This window comes from Cuculus canorus, chromosome 38, assembly GCF_017976375.1.
Source record: "Cuculus canorus isolate bCucCan1 chromosome 38, bCucCan1.pri, whole genome shotgun sequence".
Taxonomy (NCBI): Eukaryota; Metazoa; Chordata; class Aves; order Cuculiformes; family Cuculidae; genus Cuculus; species Cuculus canorus.
In genome coordinates, this window is record NC_071438.1 from 452,885 (window position 1) to 469,418 (window position 16,534).

Genomic DNA, 16,534 nt, shown 5'->3' on the forward strand with positions numbered 1-16,534 from the left:
GAAAAGGTGGATTTTGTGGCCAAAAATGAGGATTTTTGGTTGAAAAGGTGGATTTTGTGGCACAAAATAAGGATTTTGAGGTGAAAAGGTGGATTTTGTGGCACAAAATAAGGATTTTGAGGTGAAAAGATGGATTTTGTGGTAAAAATGAGGATTTTGTGGCTAAAAATGAGAATTTTGGGGTGAAAAGATGGATTTTGTGGTAAAAATGAGGATTTTGTGGCAAAAAAATGAGGATTTTGGGTCGAAAAGGTGGATTTTGTGGTAAAATATAGGGATTTTGTGGCTAAAGATGAGAATTTTGGGGTGAAAAGGTGGATTTTGTGGCAAAAAATGAGAATTTTGAGGTGAAAAGGTGGATTTTGTGGTAAAAGATAGGGATTTTGTGGCTAAAAATGAGGATTTTTGGGTGAAAAGATGGATTTTGTGGCAAAAAATGAAGTTTTTAGGATGAAAAAAGAGGATTTTGAGGTGAAAAGACGGATTTAGCGGCAAAAAGTACGGATTTTCTATGGAAAACCGAGAATTTAGCGGCAAGAAATGCGTATTTTGAGGTCCAAACTCTCCGTTTGTGTCCCCTCTTCTCCAGGTGAGACCCCTTTTTCCCACCCGGAATGCGGAAGGACCTTTGGGCGAAGGTCCAACCACGTGAAACACCTTCGGATCCACGCGGGAGAGGAACCCTACGGATGCGGATGGTGGAGGAGAACCTCATTGGTGGCTCCTGGTCCTCCTCGGAGGTGGATTTGAGGCCACGATGGAGACTCAGGAGGACAATATGGGCTTCTACATCTCCGTGGGGACCTCCATCCTCATGGAATCCTCGTTAGGACCTAACGAAGGGGCGTTGAAGCCCCACGTGGTGGCCACCATGGTGGGGGAGAACCTCATTGGTGGCTCCTGGTCCTCCTCGGAGGTGGATTTGAGGTCACGATGGAGACTCAGGAGGACAATATGGGCTTCTACGTCTCCGTGGGGACCTCCATCTTCATGGAGTCCTCGTTAGGACTTAACGAAGGGGTTTGGAAGCACCACGTGGTGACCACCATGGTGGGGGAGAACCTCATTGGTGGCTCCTGGTCCTCCTCGGAGGTGGATTTGAGGCCACGATGGAGACTCAGGAGGACAATATGGGCTTCTACGTCTCCGTGGGGACCTCCATCCTCATGGAATCCTCGTTAGGACTTAACGAAGAGGCGTTGAAGCACCACGTGGTGACCACCATGGTGGGGGAGAACCTCATTGGTGGCTCCTGGTCCTCCTCGGAGGTGGATTTGAGGCCACGATGGAGACTCATGGGCACTGGGAGGGACTGGGAGGGGACTGGGGGGCACTGGGAGGGACTGGGAGGGGACTGGGGGGCACTGGGAGGGACTGGGAGGGGAATAGAGGGGACTGAGAGATACTGGGATGGACTGGGAGGGTACTGGGGAGCACTGGGAGGGGACTGGGAGGGGACTGGGGGGCACTGGGAGGCACTGGGAGGGACTGGGAGGGGAATAGAGGGGACTGGGAGGAACTGGGAGAGGGCTGAGAGGGAACTGGGAGATACTGGGATGGACTGGGAGGGAACTGGGAGGGGCTGGGAGGAAAGTGGAGGGCACTGGGAGGGGACTGGGGGGACTGGGAGGGGACTGGGGGGCACTGGGAGGGACTGGGAGGGGACTGGGGGGCACTGGGGGGCACTGGGAGGAGAGTGGGGGCACTGGGAGAGGGCTGAGAGGGAACTGGGAGATACTGGGATGAACTGGGGGAACTGGGAGAGGACTGGGGGGCACTGGGAGGGGACTGGGAGAGGGCTGAGAAGGAACTGGGAGATACTGGGATGGACTGGGGGACACTGGGAGGGCTTTAGGGGGGGGGACTGGGCCAGACTGGGAGGGAACTGGAGGGTACTGGGAGGCACTGGGGGGGACTGGGATGAACTGGGAGAGGACTGGGGAACAGTGGGAGGGCTTTAGGGAGGGAACTGGAGGGCACTGGGATGAACTGGGAGTGAGTGATGTGGTGACTGGGATGAACTGGGAGGGACTGGGATGAACTGGGAGTGAGTGATGTGGTGACTGGGATGAACTGGGAGGGACTGGGATGAACTGGGAGGGACTGGGATGAACTGGGCTGAGCTGGTGGTGAGTGGAAGGGAGAGGCCTGGGCCAAACTGGGCTGAACTGGGATGGACTGGGGGGAGTCCCTGGAGCAAACTGGGCTGAACTGGTGTGAACTGGTGTGAACTGGTGTGAACTGGGCGCCCTCCTCCCCCGCGGCCACATCCTGGGAGGGGGGAGGGGCCCGGATGTGGCTCCCCTCCCCCACCCCGGGGTACCGCCGGCGGTGAGCGCGGACTGGGAGCACTGGGACAGACTGGGAGGCACTGGGAGGGCTTGAAATGGGGACTGGGAGCACTGGGAGGGGACTGGGAGGGGTTGAAATGGGGACTGGGAGCACTGGGACAGACTGGGAGGGGTTGAAATGGGGACTGGGAGGCACTGGGATGGGTTGAAATGGGGACTGGGAGCACTGGGAGGGGACTGGGAGGGGGTGAAATGGGGACTGGGAGCACTGGGAGGGGACTGGGATGGGTTGAAATGGGGACTGGGAGCACTGGGACGGACTGGGAGGGGACTGGGGTGGGTTGAAATGGGGACTCGGAGCACTGGGGGGGACTGGGAGGCACTGGGAGGGGTTGAAATGGGGACTGGGAGGGACTGGGAGGCACTGGGATGGGTTGAAAGGGGTACTGGGAGGGACTGGGATGGGCTGAAAGGGGACTGGGATGGACTGGGATGGGTTGAAAAGGGGACTGGAATGGACTGGGATGGGCTGAAAGGGGAACTGGGAGGGACTGGGAAGGACTGGGATGGGTGGAAAAAGGTACTGGGATGGGCTGAAAGGGGACTGGGATGGACTGGGAGGGGACTGGGATGGGTTGAAATGGGGACTGGGAGCACTGGGAGGCACTGAGATGGGTTGAAAGGGGTACTGGGAGGGACTGGGATGAACTGGGATGGGTTGAAAGGGGGACTGGGAGGGACTGGGATGGGCTGAAAGGGGACTGGGATCGACTGGGATCGACTGGGATGGTCTGGGAGGGACTGAAAAGGGGACTGGGATGGACTGGGATGGGCTGAAAGGGGAACTGGGAGGGACTGGGAAGGACTGGGATGGGTGGAAAAAGGTACTGGGATGGGCTGAAAGGGGACTGGGATGGACTGGGATGGACTGGGAGGGGACTGGGATGGGTGGAAAAAGGGACTGGGAGCACTGGGAGGGACTGGGATGGACTGGGATGGGTGGAAAAAGGGACTGGGAGGGACTGGGATGGACTGGGATGGACTGGGATGGGTTGAAATGGGTACTGGGATGGACTGGGGGGCACTGGGATGAACTGGGATGGGTTGAAAGAGGGACTGGGGGGCACTGGGGACGCTGCCGGTCCCAACACTGTCTGTGGGTCTCCATCTTCTCCTCCTCCACCATCTCCACCACCACCTCCATCATCTTCTCCTCCATCTCCTCCACCTTCTCCTCCATCTTCTCCTCCATCTCCTCCTCCATCTCCTCCATCTCCATCTCCTCCATCTCCTCCATCTCCTCCATCTCCTCCTCCATCTCCATCTCCTCCATCTCCTCCCTCTCCTCCATCTCCTCCATCTCCATCTCCATCTCCTCCCTCTCCTCCCTCTCCTCCATCTCCTCCATCTTCTCCTCCACCATCTCCTCCATCTCCTCCCTCTCCTCCATCTCCATCTCCATCTCCTCCATCTCCATCTCCATCTCCTCCATCTCCATCTCCTCCATCTCCTCCATCTCCTCCATCTCCTCCATCTCCTCCTCCATCTCCTCCATCTCCTCCATCTCCATCTCCGTCTCCTCCATCTCCTCCCTCTCCTCCATCTCCATCTCCTCCCTCTCCTCCCTCTCCTCCATCTCCTCCATCTCCATCTCCTCCATCTCCATCTCCTCCATCTCCTCCCTCTCCTCCATCTCCTCCATCTCCATCTCCTCCATCTCCTCCATCTCCATCTCCTCCCTCTCCTCCATCTCCTCCATCTCCATCTCCTCCATCTCCTCCATCTCCATCTCCTCCATCTCCTCCATCTCCTCCATCTCCATCTCCTCCCTCTCCCTCTCCCTCTCCCTCTCCCTCTCCTCCCTCTCCAGGTGGTGGTGGTGGTGCTGTCGATCTCCCGTCGTCGATCTCCACGGCAGCCATGGGCGGTTCCCCTTTGCCGTTGGCGCTCTTGGTGGCTCTCTGGCCGCCATCTTGGTGCCAATGCCACCGCGCCCGCGGTCCCTCGTGTTCGGCGCCGTTGGCCGCGGGTCTCCAACCCTTGCGTTGGGCCATGGACGTCACCACCCTCCGCCTGACGAGCGCTCCGGTTGTCCTCTTGGACTCTCCGTCATGGCGGCGGCGCCACCGCTGCGTCCCCTGCGTGGCGCTCGGGACGGCGCTGCCGCCAACGCTCGGCGGTGGCCACGGGGGAGACGGCGGTGGCGGCGGCGGTGGCCGAAGCGCAGGAGGTGGCGCGCGGGTGGCGCCTCGGCCTGGAGGAGGGGACGCCGGCGCCCAAGATGGCGGCGCGGTTGGCGCTCGCCGGCTCCCACTCCCGCCTGGCGGACTTCGCGCTGGAGCGCCAACGCCGCCACCGCTACGGCTTCGCCACTCTCCAGCTCAGCTGCAGCCTCTACTGGTGGGGCCTCCGCTGCTCTCCTTCTCCTCCATCTCCATCTTCTTCACCTCCATCTTCGTCTCCTCCATCTTCTCCATCTCCATCTTCTTCACCTCCTTCTCCTCCATCTCCATCTTCTTCACCTCCATCTTCATCTCTTCCTTCTTCACCTCCATTTTCTCCATCTCCTCCATCTCCTCCTTCTCCTCCTTCTCCTCCTTCTCCTCCTTCTCCTCCTTCTCCTCCATCTCCATCTTCTTCATCTCCCCCATCTTCTTTGTCTCTTCCTTCTTCTTTGTCTCTTCCTTCTTCTTCACCTCCATCTTCTCCTTCACCTTCATCTCTTCCTTCTCCATCTTCTTCACCTCCATCTCCTCTTCATCTCCATCTTCTTCCTCTTCTCCATCTTCTTCCCCTCCTCCATCTTCTTCCTCTCCTCCATCTTCTTCCTCTCCTCCATCTTCTTCCTCTCCTCCATCTTCTTCCCCTCCTTCATCTTCTTCCTCTCCTCCATCTTCTTCCTCTCCTCCATCTTCTTCCTCTCCTCCATCTTCTTCCCCTCCTCCATCTTCTTCCTCTCCTCCATCTTCTTCCTCTCCTCCATCTTCTTCCTCTCCTCCATCTTCTTCCCCTCCTCCATCTTCTTCCTCTCCTCCATCTCTTTCACCTCCATCTTCTTCCTCTCCTCCATCTTCTTCCTCTCCTCCATCTCCTCTCCATCTCCATTTTCTTCCTCTCCTCCATCTTCTTCCTCTCCTCCATCTCCTCTCCATCTCCATTTTCTTCCTCTCCTCCATCTTCTTCCTCTCCTCCATCTTCTTCCTCTCCTCCATCTTCTTCCCCTCCTTCATCTTCTTCCTCTCCTCCATCTCCTTCACCTCCATCTTCTTCCTCTCCTCCATCTTCTTCCTCTCCTCCATCTCTTTCACCTCCATCTTCTTCCTCTCCTCCATCTTCTTCCTCTCCTCCATCTTCTTCCTCTCCTCCATCTTCTTCACCTCCTCCATCTTCTTCACCTCCTTCATCTTCTTCACCTCCTTCATCTTCTTCACCTCCTTCATCTTCTTCCTCTCCTCCATCTTCTTCCCCTCCTCCATCTTCTTCCCCTCCTCCATCTTCTTCCTCTCCTCCATCTTCTTCCTCTCCTCCATCTTCTTCACCTCCTCCATCTTCTTCACCTCCTTCATCTTCTTCACCTCCTCCATCTTCTTCCTCTCCTCCATCTTCTTCTTCTCCTCCATCTTCTTCCTCTCCTCCATCTTCTTCCTCTCCTCCATCTTCTTCCTCTCCTCCATCTTCTTCCTCTCCTCCATCTTCTTCCTCTCCTCCATCTTCTTCCTCTCCTCCATCTTCTTCACCTCCTCCATCTCCTTCACCTCCATCTTCTTCCCCTCCTCCATCTTCTTCCTCTCCTCCATCTTCTTCACCTCCTCCATCTTCTCTCTTCCTTCTTCATCTCCTCCATCTTCTCCATCTCCTCCATCTCCTTCACCTCCATCTTCATCTCTTCCATCTTCTTCTCCTCCATCTCCTTTATCTGTTTCATCTTCTTCACCTCCTCCATCTTCTCTCTTCCTTCATCTCCTCCATCTTCTTCATCTCCATCTTCTTCACTTCCATCTCCATCTCCATCTCCTCCTCCATCTTCATCTCTTCCTTCTTCTTCACCTCCTTCTTCTTCACCTCCATCTCCTCTGCATCTCCATCTTCTTCCTCTCCTCCATCTTCTTCATCTCCGTCTTCTTCATCTTCTTTGTCTCTTCCTTCTTCTTTACCTCCATCTCCTCCATCTTCTTCAGCTCTTTCTTCATCTTCGTCTTCTCCATCTCCATCTCCTCTCCATCTCCATCTTCTTCCTCTCCTCCATCTTCTTCCCCTCCTCCATCTTCTTCCTCTCCTCCATCTCCTCTCCATCTCCATCTTCTTCCCCTCCTCCATCTTCTTCCCCTCCTCCATCTTCTTCCTCTCCTCCATCTTCTTCCCCTCCTCCATCTTCTCTCTTCCTTCTTCATCTCCTCCATCTTCTCCATCTCCTCCATCTCCTTCACCTCCATCTTCTTCCTCTCCTCCATCTTCTTCCTCTCCTCCATCTTCTTCCTCTCCTCCATCTTCTTCTTCTCCTCCATCTTCTTCCTCTCCTCCATCTTCTTCACCTCCATCTTCTTCTTCTCCTCCATCTTCTTCTTCTCCTCCATCTTCTTCCTCTCCTCCATCTCCTTCACCTCCATCTTCTTCCTCTCCTCCATCTTCTTCCTCTCCTCCATCTTCTTCCTCTCCTCCATCTTCTTCCTCTCCTCCATCTTCTTCCTCTCCTCCATCTTCTTCCTCTCCTCCATCTTCTTCCCCTCCTCCATCTTCTTCCCCTCCTCCATCTTCTTCCTCTCCTCCATCTTCTTCCTCTCCTCCATCTCCTTCACCTCCATCTTCTTCCTCTCCTCCATCTTCTTCCTCTCCTCCATCTTCTTCCTCTCCTCCATCTTCTTCCTCTCCTCCATCTTCTTCTTCTCCTCCATCTTCTTCCTCTCCTCCATCTCCTTCACCTCCATCTTCTTCCTCTCCTCCATCTTCTTCACCTCCTCCATCTTCTTCCTCTCCTCCATCTTCTTCCCCTCCTCCATCTTCTTCCTCTCCTCCATCTTCTTCCTCTCCTCCATCTCCTTCACCTCCATCTTCTTCCTCTCCTCCATCTTCTTCCTCTCCTCCATCTTCTTCCTCTCCTCCATCTTCTTCCTCTCCTCCATCTTCTTCCTCTCCTCCATCTTCTTCCCCTCCTCCATCTTCTTCCTCTCCTCCATCTTCTTCCTCTCCTCCATCTTCTTCCTCTCCTCCATCTTCTTCCCCTCCTCCATCTTCTTCCCCTCCTCCATCTTCTTCCCCTCCTCCATCTTCTTCTTCTCCTCCATCTTCTTCCTCTCCTCCATCTTCTTCCTCTCCTCCATCTTCTTCCTCTCCTCCATCTTCTTCACCTCCTCCATCTTCTTCCTCTCCTCCATCTTCTTCCTCTCCTCCATCTTCTTCCTCTCCTCCATCTTCTTCCTCTCCTCCATCTTCTTCCTCTCCTCCATCTTCTTCCCCTCCTCCATCTTCTCTCTTCCTTCTTCATCTCCTCCATCTTCTTCCTCTCCTCCATCTTCTTCATCTCCTCCATCTTCTTCCTCTCCTCCATCTTCTTCCCCTCCTCCATCTTCTTCCCCTCCTCCATCTTCTTCCCCTCCTCCATCTTCTTCACCTCCTCCATCTTCTCTCTTCCTTCTTCTTCACCTCCATCTCCTCCATCTCCTCCATCTCCTCCATCTCCTCCATCCCCACGGTCTCCACGGTCTCCATGTTCTCCTCTCTCCTCCGCTCAGGTCTCGCCTCTCCTCCGTTCCCCGCCCGGCGCGGCCCTTCCTGGCGGCCATTTCCTCGCTCCCGCCGCGCTTTTCCCGCTCCTCCTCGGTGTCCTTCTGGCGGTTCCTCTCCTCCTTCGGCACTCACTACATCTCCGCCGCCTCCTCCGGAGGGTTCCTGCGCTCCACCACTGCCTCCCAGTCCTCCCAGTGCCCCCCAGTGCCCTCCCAGTTCCCTCCCAGTGCCCTCCCAGTTCCCTCCCAGTGCCCTCCCAGTGCCTCCCAGTACCTCCCAGTGCCCTCCCAGTGCCTCCCACTCCCCTCCCAGTGCCTCCCAGTCCTCCCAGTGCCCTCCCAGTGCCTCCCAATGCCTCCCAGTCCCCTCCCAGTTCCCTCCCAGTGCCTCCCAGTCCCTCCCAGTGCCTCCCAGTCCCCTCCCAGTCCCCTCCCAGTGCCTCCCAGTCCCTCCCAGTGCCTCCCAGTGCCTCCCAGTCCCCTCCCAGTGCCTCTCAGTACGTCCCAGTACGTCCCAGTGCCTCCCAGTTCCCTCCCAGTGCCTCCCAGTTCCCTCCCAGTCCCTCCCAGTCCCCTCCCAGTGCCTCCCAGTCCCTCCCAGTCCCTCCCAGTGCCTCCCAGTCCCTCCCAGTGCCTCCCAGTCCCTCCCAGTGCCTCCCAGTCCCCTCCCAGTGCCTCCCAGTCCCTCCCAGTCCCTCCCAGTGCCTCCCAGTCCCTCCCAGTGCCTCCCAGTCCCTCCCAGTGCCTCCCAGTTCCCTCCCAGTGCCTCCCAATGCCTCCCAGTGCCTCCCAATGCCTCCCAGTCCCCTCCCAGTGCCTCCCAGTCCCCTCCCAGTGCCTCCCACTCCCCTCCCAGTGCCTCCCACTCCCCTCCCAGTGCCTCCCAGTTCCCTCCCAGTGCTCTCCCAGTCCCCTCCCAGTCCCTCCCAGTCCCCTCCCAGTGCCTCCCAGTGCCTCCCAGTGCCTGCCAGTCCCCTCCCAGTGCCTCCCAGTCCCTCCCAGTTCCCTCCCAGTGCCTCCCAATGCCTCCCAGTTCCCTCCCAGTGCTCTCCCAGTCCCCTCCCAGTGCCTCCCAGTCCCCTCCCAGTGCCTCCCACTCCCCTCCCAGTGCCTCCCAGTTCCCTCCCAGTGCTCTCCCAGTCCCCTCCCAGTCCTTCCCAGTTCCTCCCACTCCCCTCCCAGTGCCTCCCAGTCCCCTCCCAGTGCCTCCCAGTGCCTCCCAGTCCCCTCCCAGTGCCTCCCAGTCCCCTCCCAGTCCCCTCCCAGTGCCTCCCAGTCCCTCCCAGTTCCCTCCCAGTGCCTCCCAGTTCCCTCCCAGTGCCTCCCAATGCCTCCCAGTCCCCTCCCAGTCCCCTCCCAGTGCCTCCCAGTCCCTCCCAGTGTCTCCCAGTGCCCTCCCAGTGCCTCCCAGTGCCTCCCAGTCCCCTCCCAGTGCCTCTCAGTACGTCCCAGTACGTCCCAGTTCCCTCCCAGTGCCTCCCAGTTCCTCCCAGTTCCCTCCCAGTGCCTCCCAATGCCTCCCAGTGCCTCCCAATGCCTCCCAGTCCCCTCCCAGTGCCTCCCAGTGCCTCCCAGTGCCTCCCAATGCCTCCCAGTCCCCTCCCAGTGCCTCCCAGTGCCTCCCAATGCCTCCCAGTCCCCTCCCAGTGCCTCCCAGTGCCTCCCAGTGCCTCCCAGTGCCTGCCAGTCCCCTCCCAGTGCCTCCCAGTTCCTCCCAGTTCCCTCCCAGTGCCTCCCAATGCCTCCCAGTGCCTCCCAATGCCTCCCAGTTCCCTCCCAGTGCCTCCCAGTTCCCTCCCAGTGCCTCCCAGTTCCCTCCCAGTGCCTCCCAGTCCCTCCCACTCCTTCCCAGTCCCCATTTCAATCCATCCCAGTGCCTCCCAATCCCCTCCCAGTCCCTCCCAATCCCCTCCCAGTCCCTCCCAGTGCCCCCCAATCCCCTCCCAGTCCCTCCCAGTCCCCCTTTCAACCCATCCCAGTGCCTCTCAATCCCCTCCCAGTCCCTCCCAGTGCCCCCCAATCCCTCCCAGTCCCTCCCAGTCCCCCTTTCAACCCATCCCAGTGCCTCCCAATCCCCTCCCAGTCCCTCCCAGTCCCTCCCAGTCCCCTCCCAGTCCCTCCCAGTCCCTCCCATTGTCGTTCGGCGGTGACGGTGACGAAGGGCTGGGGGTGGTGGGGAGATGTCTTCTCCAAAGCCGACGTCTCCGTCCGCGCGGCGTTGGGCGCCAAACGGCTCCAAACGAGGACGGTGTGGAACGAGGGGAGACCGCGCTGGGACGCCATCTTGGACATGGGAACCGTCCAACTCCGGCCCGGAGACGCCCTCCAACTGGAGGTGAGGGGAATGGGGGGGCACTGGGAGGGGACTGGGGGGCACTGGGAGGGACTGGGAGGGGATTGGGGGGACTGGGAGGGATTGGGGGGGATTGGGAGGGGATTGGGGGGGACTGGGAGGGACTGGGAGGGGGATTGGGGGGGACTGGGAGGGGATTATGGGGCACTGGGAGGGACTGGGAGGGATTGGGAGGGGATTGGGAGGGACTGGGAGGGACTGGGAGGGATTGGGAGGGGACTGGGAGGGGATTGGGGGGGACTGGGGGGGACTGGGAGGGATTGGGGGGGACTGGGAGGGACTGGGAGGGACTGGGAGGGGATTGGGAGGGACTCCACGTGGGTGTCCCTCTCCTCCATCTCCTCTATCTCCTCCATCTCCATCTCCTCCATCTCCATCTTCTCCATCTCCTCCATCTCCTCCATCTCCATCTCCTCCATCTCCTCCCTCTCCTCCATCTCCATCTCCTCCATCTCCATCTTCTCCATCTCCTCCATCTCCTCCATCTCCATCTCCTCTATCTCCTCCATCTCCATCTCCTCCATCTCCTCCATCTCCTCCATCTCCTCCATCTCCATCTCCTCCATCTCCTCTATCTCCTCCATCTCCATCTCCTCCATCTCCATCTCCATCTCCTCCATCTCCTCCATCTCCATCTCCTCCATCTCCTCCATCTCCATCTCCATCTCCATCTCCTCCATCTCCATCTCCTCCCTCTCCTCCATCTCCTCCATCTCCATCTCCATCTCCTCCATCTCCATCTCCTCCCTCTCCTCCATCTCCTCCATCTCCATCTCCATCTCCTCCATCTCCTCCATCTCCATCTCCATCTCCATCTCCATCTCCATCTCCATCTCCATCTCCTCCATCTCCATCTCTTCCATCTCCTCCATCTCCTCCATCTCCTCCATCTCCTCCATCTCCTCCATCTCCTCCATCTCCTCCATCTCCTCCATCTCCTCCATCTCCATCTCCTCCATCTCCTCCATCTCCTCCATCTCCATCTCCTCCATCTCCTCCATCTCCATCTCCTCCATCTCCTCCATCTCCATCTCCTCCATCTCCTCCATCTCCATCTCCTCCATCTCCATCTCCTCCATCTTCTCCATCTCCATCTCCTCCATCTCCTCCATCTCCTCCCTCTCCTCCATCTCCATCTCCTCCATCTCCTCCCTCTCCTCCTCTCCGAGGTGTGGGATGAGGACAATCGGTGGGACGATGACCTCCTGGGCCGCTGCCGTCAGGAGCTCTCAGCGCCGGCGCCAACCGCAGCGCCGTTTGCTACCCCGGAGGAGGACATCTCGAGTTCTCCTACCTCGTCACGTGTGGCCCGGCCTTGGGGGGACCTCTGTGTCGAGACTACGTCCCTCAAGCGCCCCACGAGGCTGAGGGCATCTCCAGGGGCTCCCAGTGGCCTTCAAGCCTGGAAGATGACCACCAGTTTTGGGCGAGTCAAGAAGGAGATGGAGATGGAGATGATGGAGATGGTGATGGAGACCTTGAAGGCATCTCCGGGGTCTCCAAGTGGTCATCAAAGCGTGGAGGTGACCACAAGCCTTGGGGAAACCATGAAGAAAGAGGTGGAGATGATGGTGGAGATGATGGAGATGATGGTGGAGACCTTGAAGGCATCTCCGGGGTCTCCAAGTGGTCATCAAAGCATGGAGGTGGCCACAAGCTTTGGGGAAACCATGAAGAAAGAGGTGGAGATGATGGTGGAGAGGGTGGAAATGGTGGTGATGATGGAGATGATGATGGAGATGGTGATGGAGATGATGATGGAGACCTTGAAGGCATCTCCGGGGTCTCCAAGTGGTCATCAAAGCGTGGAGGTGACCACAAGCCTTGGGGAAACCATGAAGAAAGAGGTGGAGATGATGGTGGAGATGATGGAGATGATGATGGAGACCTTGAAGGCATCTCCGGGGTCTCCAAGTGGTCATCAAAGCATGGAGGTGGCCACAAGCTTTGGGGAAACCATGAAGAAAGAGGTGGAGATGATGGTGGAGAGGGTGGAAATGGTGGTGATGATGGAGATGATGATGGAGATGGTGATGGAGATGATGATGGAGACCTTGAAGGCATCTCCGGGGTCTCCAAGTGGTCATCAAAGCGTGGAGGTGACCACAAGCTTTGGGGAAACCATGAAGAAAGAGGTGGAGATGATGGAGATGATGATGGTGATGATGGAGACCTTGAAGGCATCTCCAGGGTCTCCAAGTGGTCATCAAAGCATGGAGGTGACCATAAGCCTTGGGGAAACCATGAAGAAAGAGGTGGAGATGATGGTGGAGATGGTGGAAATGGTAGTCGTGATGGAGATGATGATGATGGAGACCTTGAAGGCATCTCCAGGGTCTCCAAGTGGTCACCAAAACACAGAGGTGACCACAAGTTTTGGCCAAACCACAAAGAAAGAGGTGACGGAGAGGAGATGTCCCACCTTGAAGGCATCTGGGAGGGTTTGGAGGAGCTCAGAGGTGACGGAACCACCAGGAAAGGAGAGGAGATGGACTTTGAGGACAACCCGGAGGTCATCGACCCCTTTGGGGACCTTCCGGAGCCTTTGGGTGACTTTGGGGACGAAGGAATGGAGGTGGAAACGGAAGGTGGAGATCGGGTGGAGCCTCCGGAGGGTCCGCACAGAAAATCCGGGGCCCAAAAGGTCCCGAAGAACCTTCTGGAATCCCATTCCGCCTTCCAGGAGACCCCATAGAACCTTCTGGAATGCCATTCCGCCTTCCAGGAGACCCCATAGAACCTTCTGGAATCTCATTCCGCCTTCCAGGAGACCCCATAGAACCTTCTGGAATGCCATTCCGCCTTCCAGGAGACCCCATAGAACCTTCTGGAATGCCATTCCGCCTTCCAGGAGACCCCATAGAACCTTCTGGAATCCCATTGCGCCTTCCAGGAGACCCCATAGAACCTTCTGGAATCCCATTCTGCCTTCCAGGAGACCCCATAGAACCTTCTGGAATGCCATTCCGCCTTCCAGGAGACCCCATAGAACCTTCTGGAATGCCATTCCCTCTTCCAGGAGACCCCATAGAACCTTCTGGAATCCCATTGCGCCTTCCAGGAGACCCCATAGAACCTTCTGGAATGCCATTCCGCCTTCCAGGAGACCCCATAGAACCTTCTGGAATGCCATTCCGCCTTCCAGGAGACCCCATAGAACCTTCTGGAATGCCATTGCGCCTTCCAGGAGACCCCATAGAACCTTCTGGAATGCCATTCCGCCTTCCAGGAGACCCCATAGAACCTTCTGGAATCCCATTGCGCCTTCCAGGAGACCCCATAGAACCTTCTGGAATGCCATTCCGCCTTCCAGGAGACCCCATAGAACCTTCTGGAATGCCATTCCGCCTTCCAGGAGACCCCATAGAACCTTCTGGAATCCCATTGCGCCTTCCAGGAGACCCCATAGAACCTTCTGGAATGCCATTCCGCCTTCCAGGAGACCCCATAGAACCTTCTGGAATGCCATTGCGCCTTCCAGGAGACCCCATAGAACCTTCCGGAATGCCATTCCACCTTCCAGGAGACCCCATAGAACCTTCTGGATTGAGGTCCCCCCCTCCCCCCCCCCCTTTGGAGGCCCCAATGGGGGAATAAAGGCTTTGGGCAGCAGAACTGAGACTGGGAGGGGACTGGGAGGGACTGGGAGGGCACTGGGAGGGAGTGGGAGGGGCTGGGAGGCACTGGGAGGCACTGGGGGGAACTGGGAGGCACTGGGAGGGCACTGGGAGGGCACTGGGAGGCACTGGGGGGAACTGGGAGGCACTGGGAGGGCACTGGAGGGCACTGGGGGGCACTGGGAGGTACTGGGAGGGCACTGGGAGGGCACTGGGGGGGCACTGGGAGGTACTGGGAGGGCACTGGGGGGGCACTGGGAGGGCACTGGGAGGGCACTGGGGGGGCACTGGGAGGCACTGGGAGGGCACTGGGAGGCACTGGGAGGGGACAGGAAGTTTCGGGGCTGAACTGGGACGGAGCTGAGGGGGAAACTGGGAGGGTGGGGGCTGAACTGGGCCGTACTGGGATCCCCCCCAGTTGTGCCCCACAAGTGGCTCCGCCCCGAGCGCTTCCGCCCCACTTCCGCCGCGACGGCCGCGACCCACAGGTACCGCGTGTGGGGCTCTGGGGCGGCTATGGGGCAGCCCTGGGGCCTACGGGGCACATATGGGGCAGCTATGGGGCAGCTGTGGGGCAGCTATGGGGCAGCTATGGGGCCTATGGGGCACATATGGGGCAGCTGTGGGGCACATATGGGGTCTATGGGGCAGCTATGGGGCAGCCGTGGGGCCTATGGGGCAGCTATGGGGTCTATGGGGCTGCTATGGGGCAGCTGTGGGGCCTATGGGGCACATATGGGGCAGCTGTGGGGCACATATGGGGTCTATGGGGCAGCTATGGAGCAGCCGTGGGGCCTATGGGGCAGCTATGGGGTCTATGGGGCTGCTATGGGGCAGCTGTGGGGCCTATGGGGCACATATGGGGCAGCTGTGGGGCCTATGGGCAGCTATGGGGCACATATGGGGTCTATGGGGCACATATGGGGCAGCTGTGGGGCTATGGAGCAGCTATGGGGTCTATGGGGCTGCTATGGGGCAGCTGTGGGGCAGCCATGGGGTCTATGGGTCCTATATGGGGGCTATGGGGCAGCTATGGGGCAGCCATGGGACCTATGGGGCAGCTATGGGGGCTATGAGGCTGATATGGGGCAGCTATGGGGCAGCCATGGGGTCTATGGGGCAGCTATGGGGCGGCTATGGGGCAGCTATGGAGCTATGGGATCTATGGGACCGCTATGGGGCAGCCATGAGAGCTATGGGGCAGCTATGGGGCAGCTGTGGGGCAGCCGTGGGGTCTATGGGGCAGCTATGGGGCAGCTATGGGGCAGCCATGGGGTCTATGGGGCAGCTCTGGGGCAGCCATGGGGCAGCCGTGGGTCACTTATGGGTCGCGTGAGCCCCTCTGACGCGGCGCTGCCCCACAGCCATGGGGCGCTGCCCCATAACCCTCCTGACCGTCACCTTCTGCGCCCTCGTGGCCACCAACGCCCCCCCGGGGGCCACCGCCGAGGCCACCGCGGGCCACCAACCCCCCAAGATGGCCGCCGAGGGCCACCAAACCACCACCGAGGGCCACCAAACGGCCATCGTGGGCCACCAAACGGCCTTAATGACCACCGTGGGCCACCAAACCACCACTGAGGGCCACCAAACGACCATTGTGGGCCACCAAACGACCACCGTGGGCCACCAAACGGCCTTAACGACCCCCGTGGGCCACCAAATGGCCTTAGCGACCACCGAGGGCCACCAAAAGACCATTGTGGGCCACCAAACGACCCCCGTGGGCCACCAAATGGCCTTAACGACCACTGAGGGCCACCAAACCACCACTGTGGGCCACCAACCGACCATCGTGGGCCACCGAATGACCCCCGTGGGCCACCAAACGCCCTTAATGCCCACCGAGGGCCACCAAACCACCACTGTGGGCCACCAAATGACCACCGTGGGCCACCAAATGACCACCGTGGGCCACCAACCATCATTGAAGACCACTGTGGGCCACCAAACCACCACTGTGGGCCACCAAATGACCACTGTGGGCCACCAACCGCCATTGGTGGCCACCCCCGGGTTCCCGGTGGCCCCGGAGAGCTCGTGGCACTGGCTGGTAATCTCGGTAGCCACGGTGGCCGCTTTGGTAGCCGTGGGGTTATTGGCGGCCATCTTGCTCCAGCGTCGCCGTCGCCGGTCGGGTTCCGCCATCTTGGGTGCGTGGGCGGGGCCGTCACCGCTCTGCGAGGACGACGGTGGCCACGTCCAACCTTTAGTGGCCACGGTGGCCACCGGGCAAGAAGGAGCCACGCTCGGCACTTTCCGAGCCCCGACGGAGGCCGTGGGAATGGAGAAGCTGCCGGAAGCTCCGCCCACGCTTCCGGAAGAGCTCCAAACACTTCCTGTTTGGCAATCGCCGCCATCCCAGAATGGTCAATAAAGAAAATGGCCTCCGAGCGGCCCTGAAATGGCGTCCAAAGGGAGACATAGGGAGGGGAGACAAGATGGCTGCCGCCGGGGAGGTGGCCTTGGCAAGATGGCTGCCAGATTCAAAATGGCTGACAAAATCAAGATGGCTGACAGAATCAAGATGGCTGCTGGGTTCAAGATGGC

General features: G+C 58.9%; 3 protein-coding genes across 3 annotated transcripts; 2 read left to right on the top strand and 1 right to left on the bottom strand.

The window, feature by feature from the left end:
* Positions 1-2,293: 2,293 nt before the first annotated feature.
* LOC128850069 (uncharacterized) lies at positions 2,294-12,696 on the top strand (the record flags this gene model as incomplete). The annotated part of the gene is given in 7 exon segments (XM_054053024.1): positions 2,294-2,331; positions 4,162-4,304; positions 4,373-4,691; positions 8,021-8,209; positions 10,139-10,349; positions 11,537-11,590; positions 11,593-12,696. Coding segments are annotated over 7 exon segments (2,058 nt in total), but the record flags the coding sequence as incomplete, so codon positions are not given.
* Positions 12,404-13,955, bottom strand: LOC128850094 (uncharacterized). The gene is made up of 2 exons (XM_054053063.1): positions 12,685-13,955; positions 12,404-12,420 (listed from the first exon to the last, which is right to left on the bottom strand). Exon 1 carries the CDS (start codon positions 13,876-13,878, stop codon positions 12,715-12,717), a length of 1,164 nt encoding a protein of 387 aa, XP_053909038.1. The 5' UTR covers positions 13,879-13,955; the 3' UTR covers positions 12,404-12,420; positions 12,685-12,714.
* A 365-nt stretch (positions 13,956-14,320) lies between these two features.
* Positions 14,321-16,530, top strand: LOC128850079 (mucin-12-like). Its single transcript, XM_054053043.1, has 2 exons — positions 14,321-14,472; positions 15,349-16,530. Exon 2 carries the CDS (start codon positions 15,351-15,353, stop codon positions 16,359-16,361), a length of 1,011 nt encoding a protein of 336 aa, XP_053909018.1. The 5' UTR covers positions 14,321-14,472; positions 15,349-15,350; the 3' UTR covers positions 16,362-16,530.
* Positions 16,531-16,534: the final 4 nt, after the last annotated feature.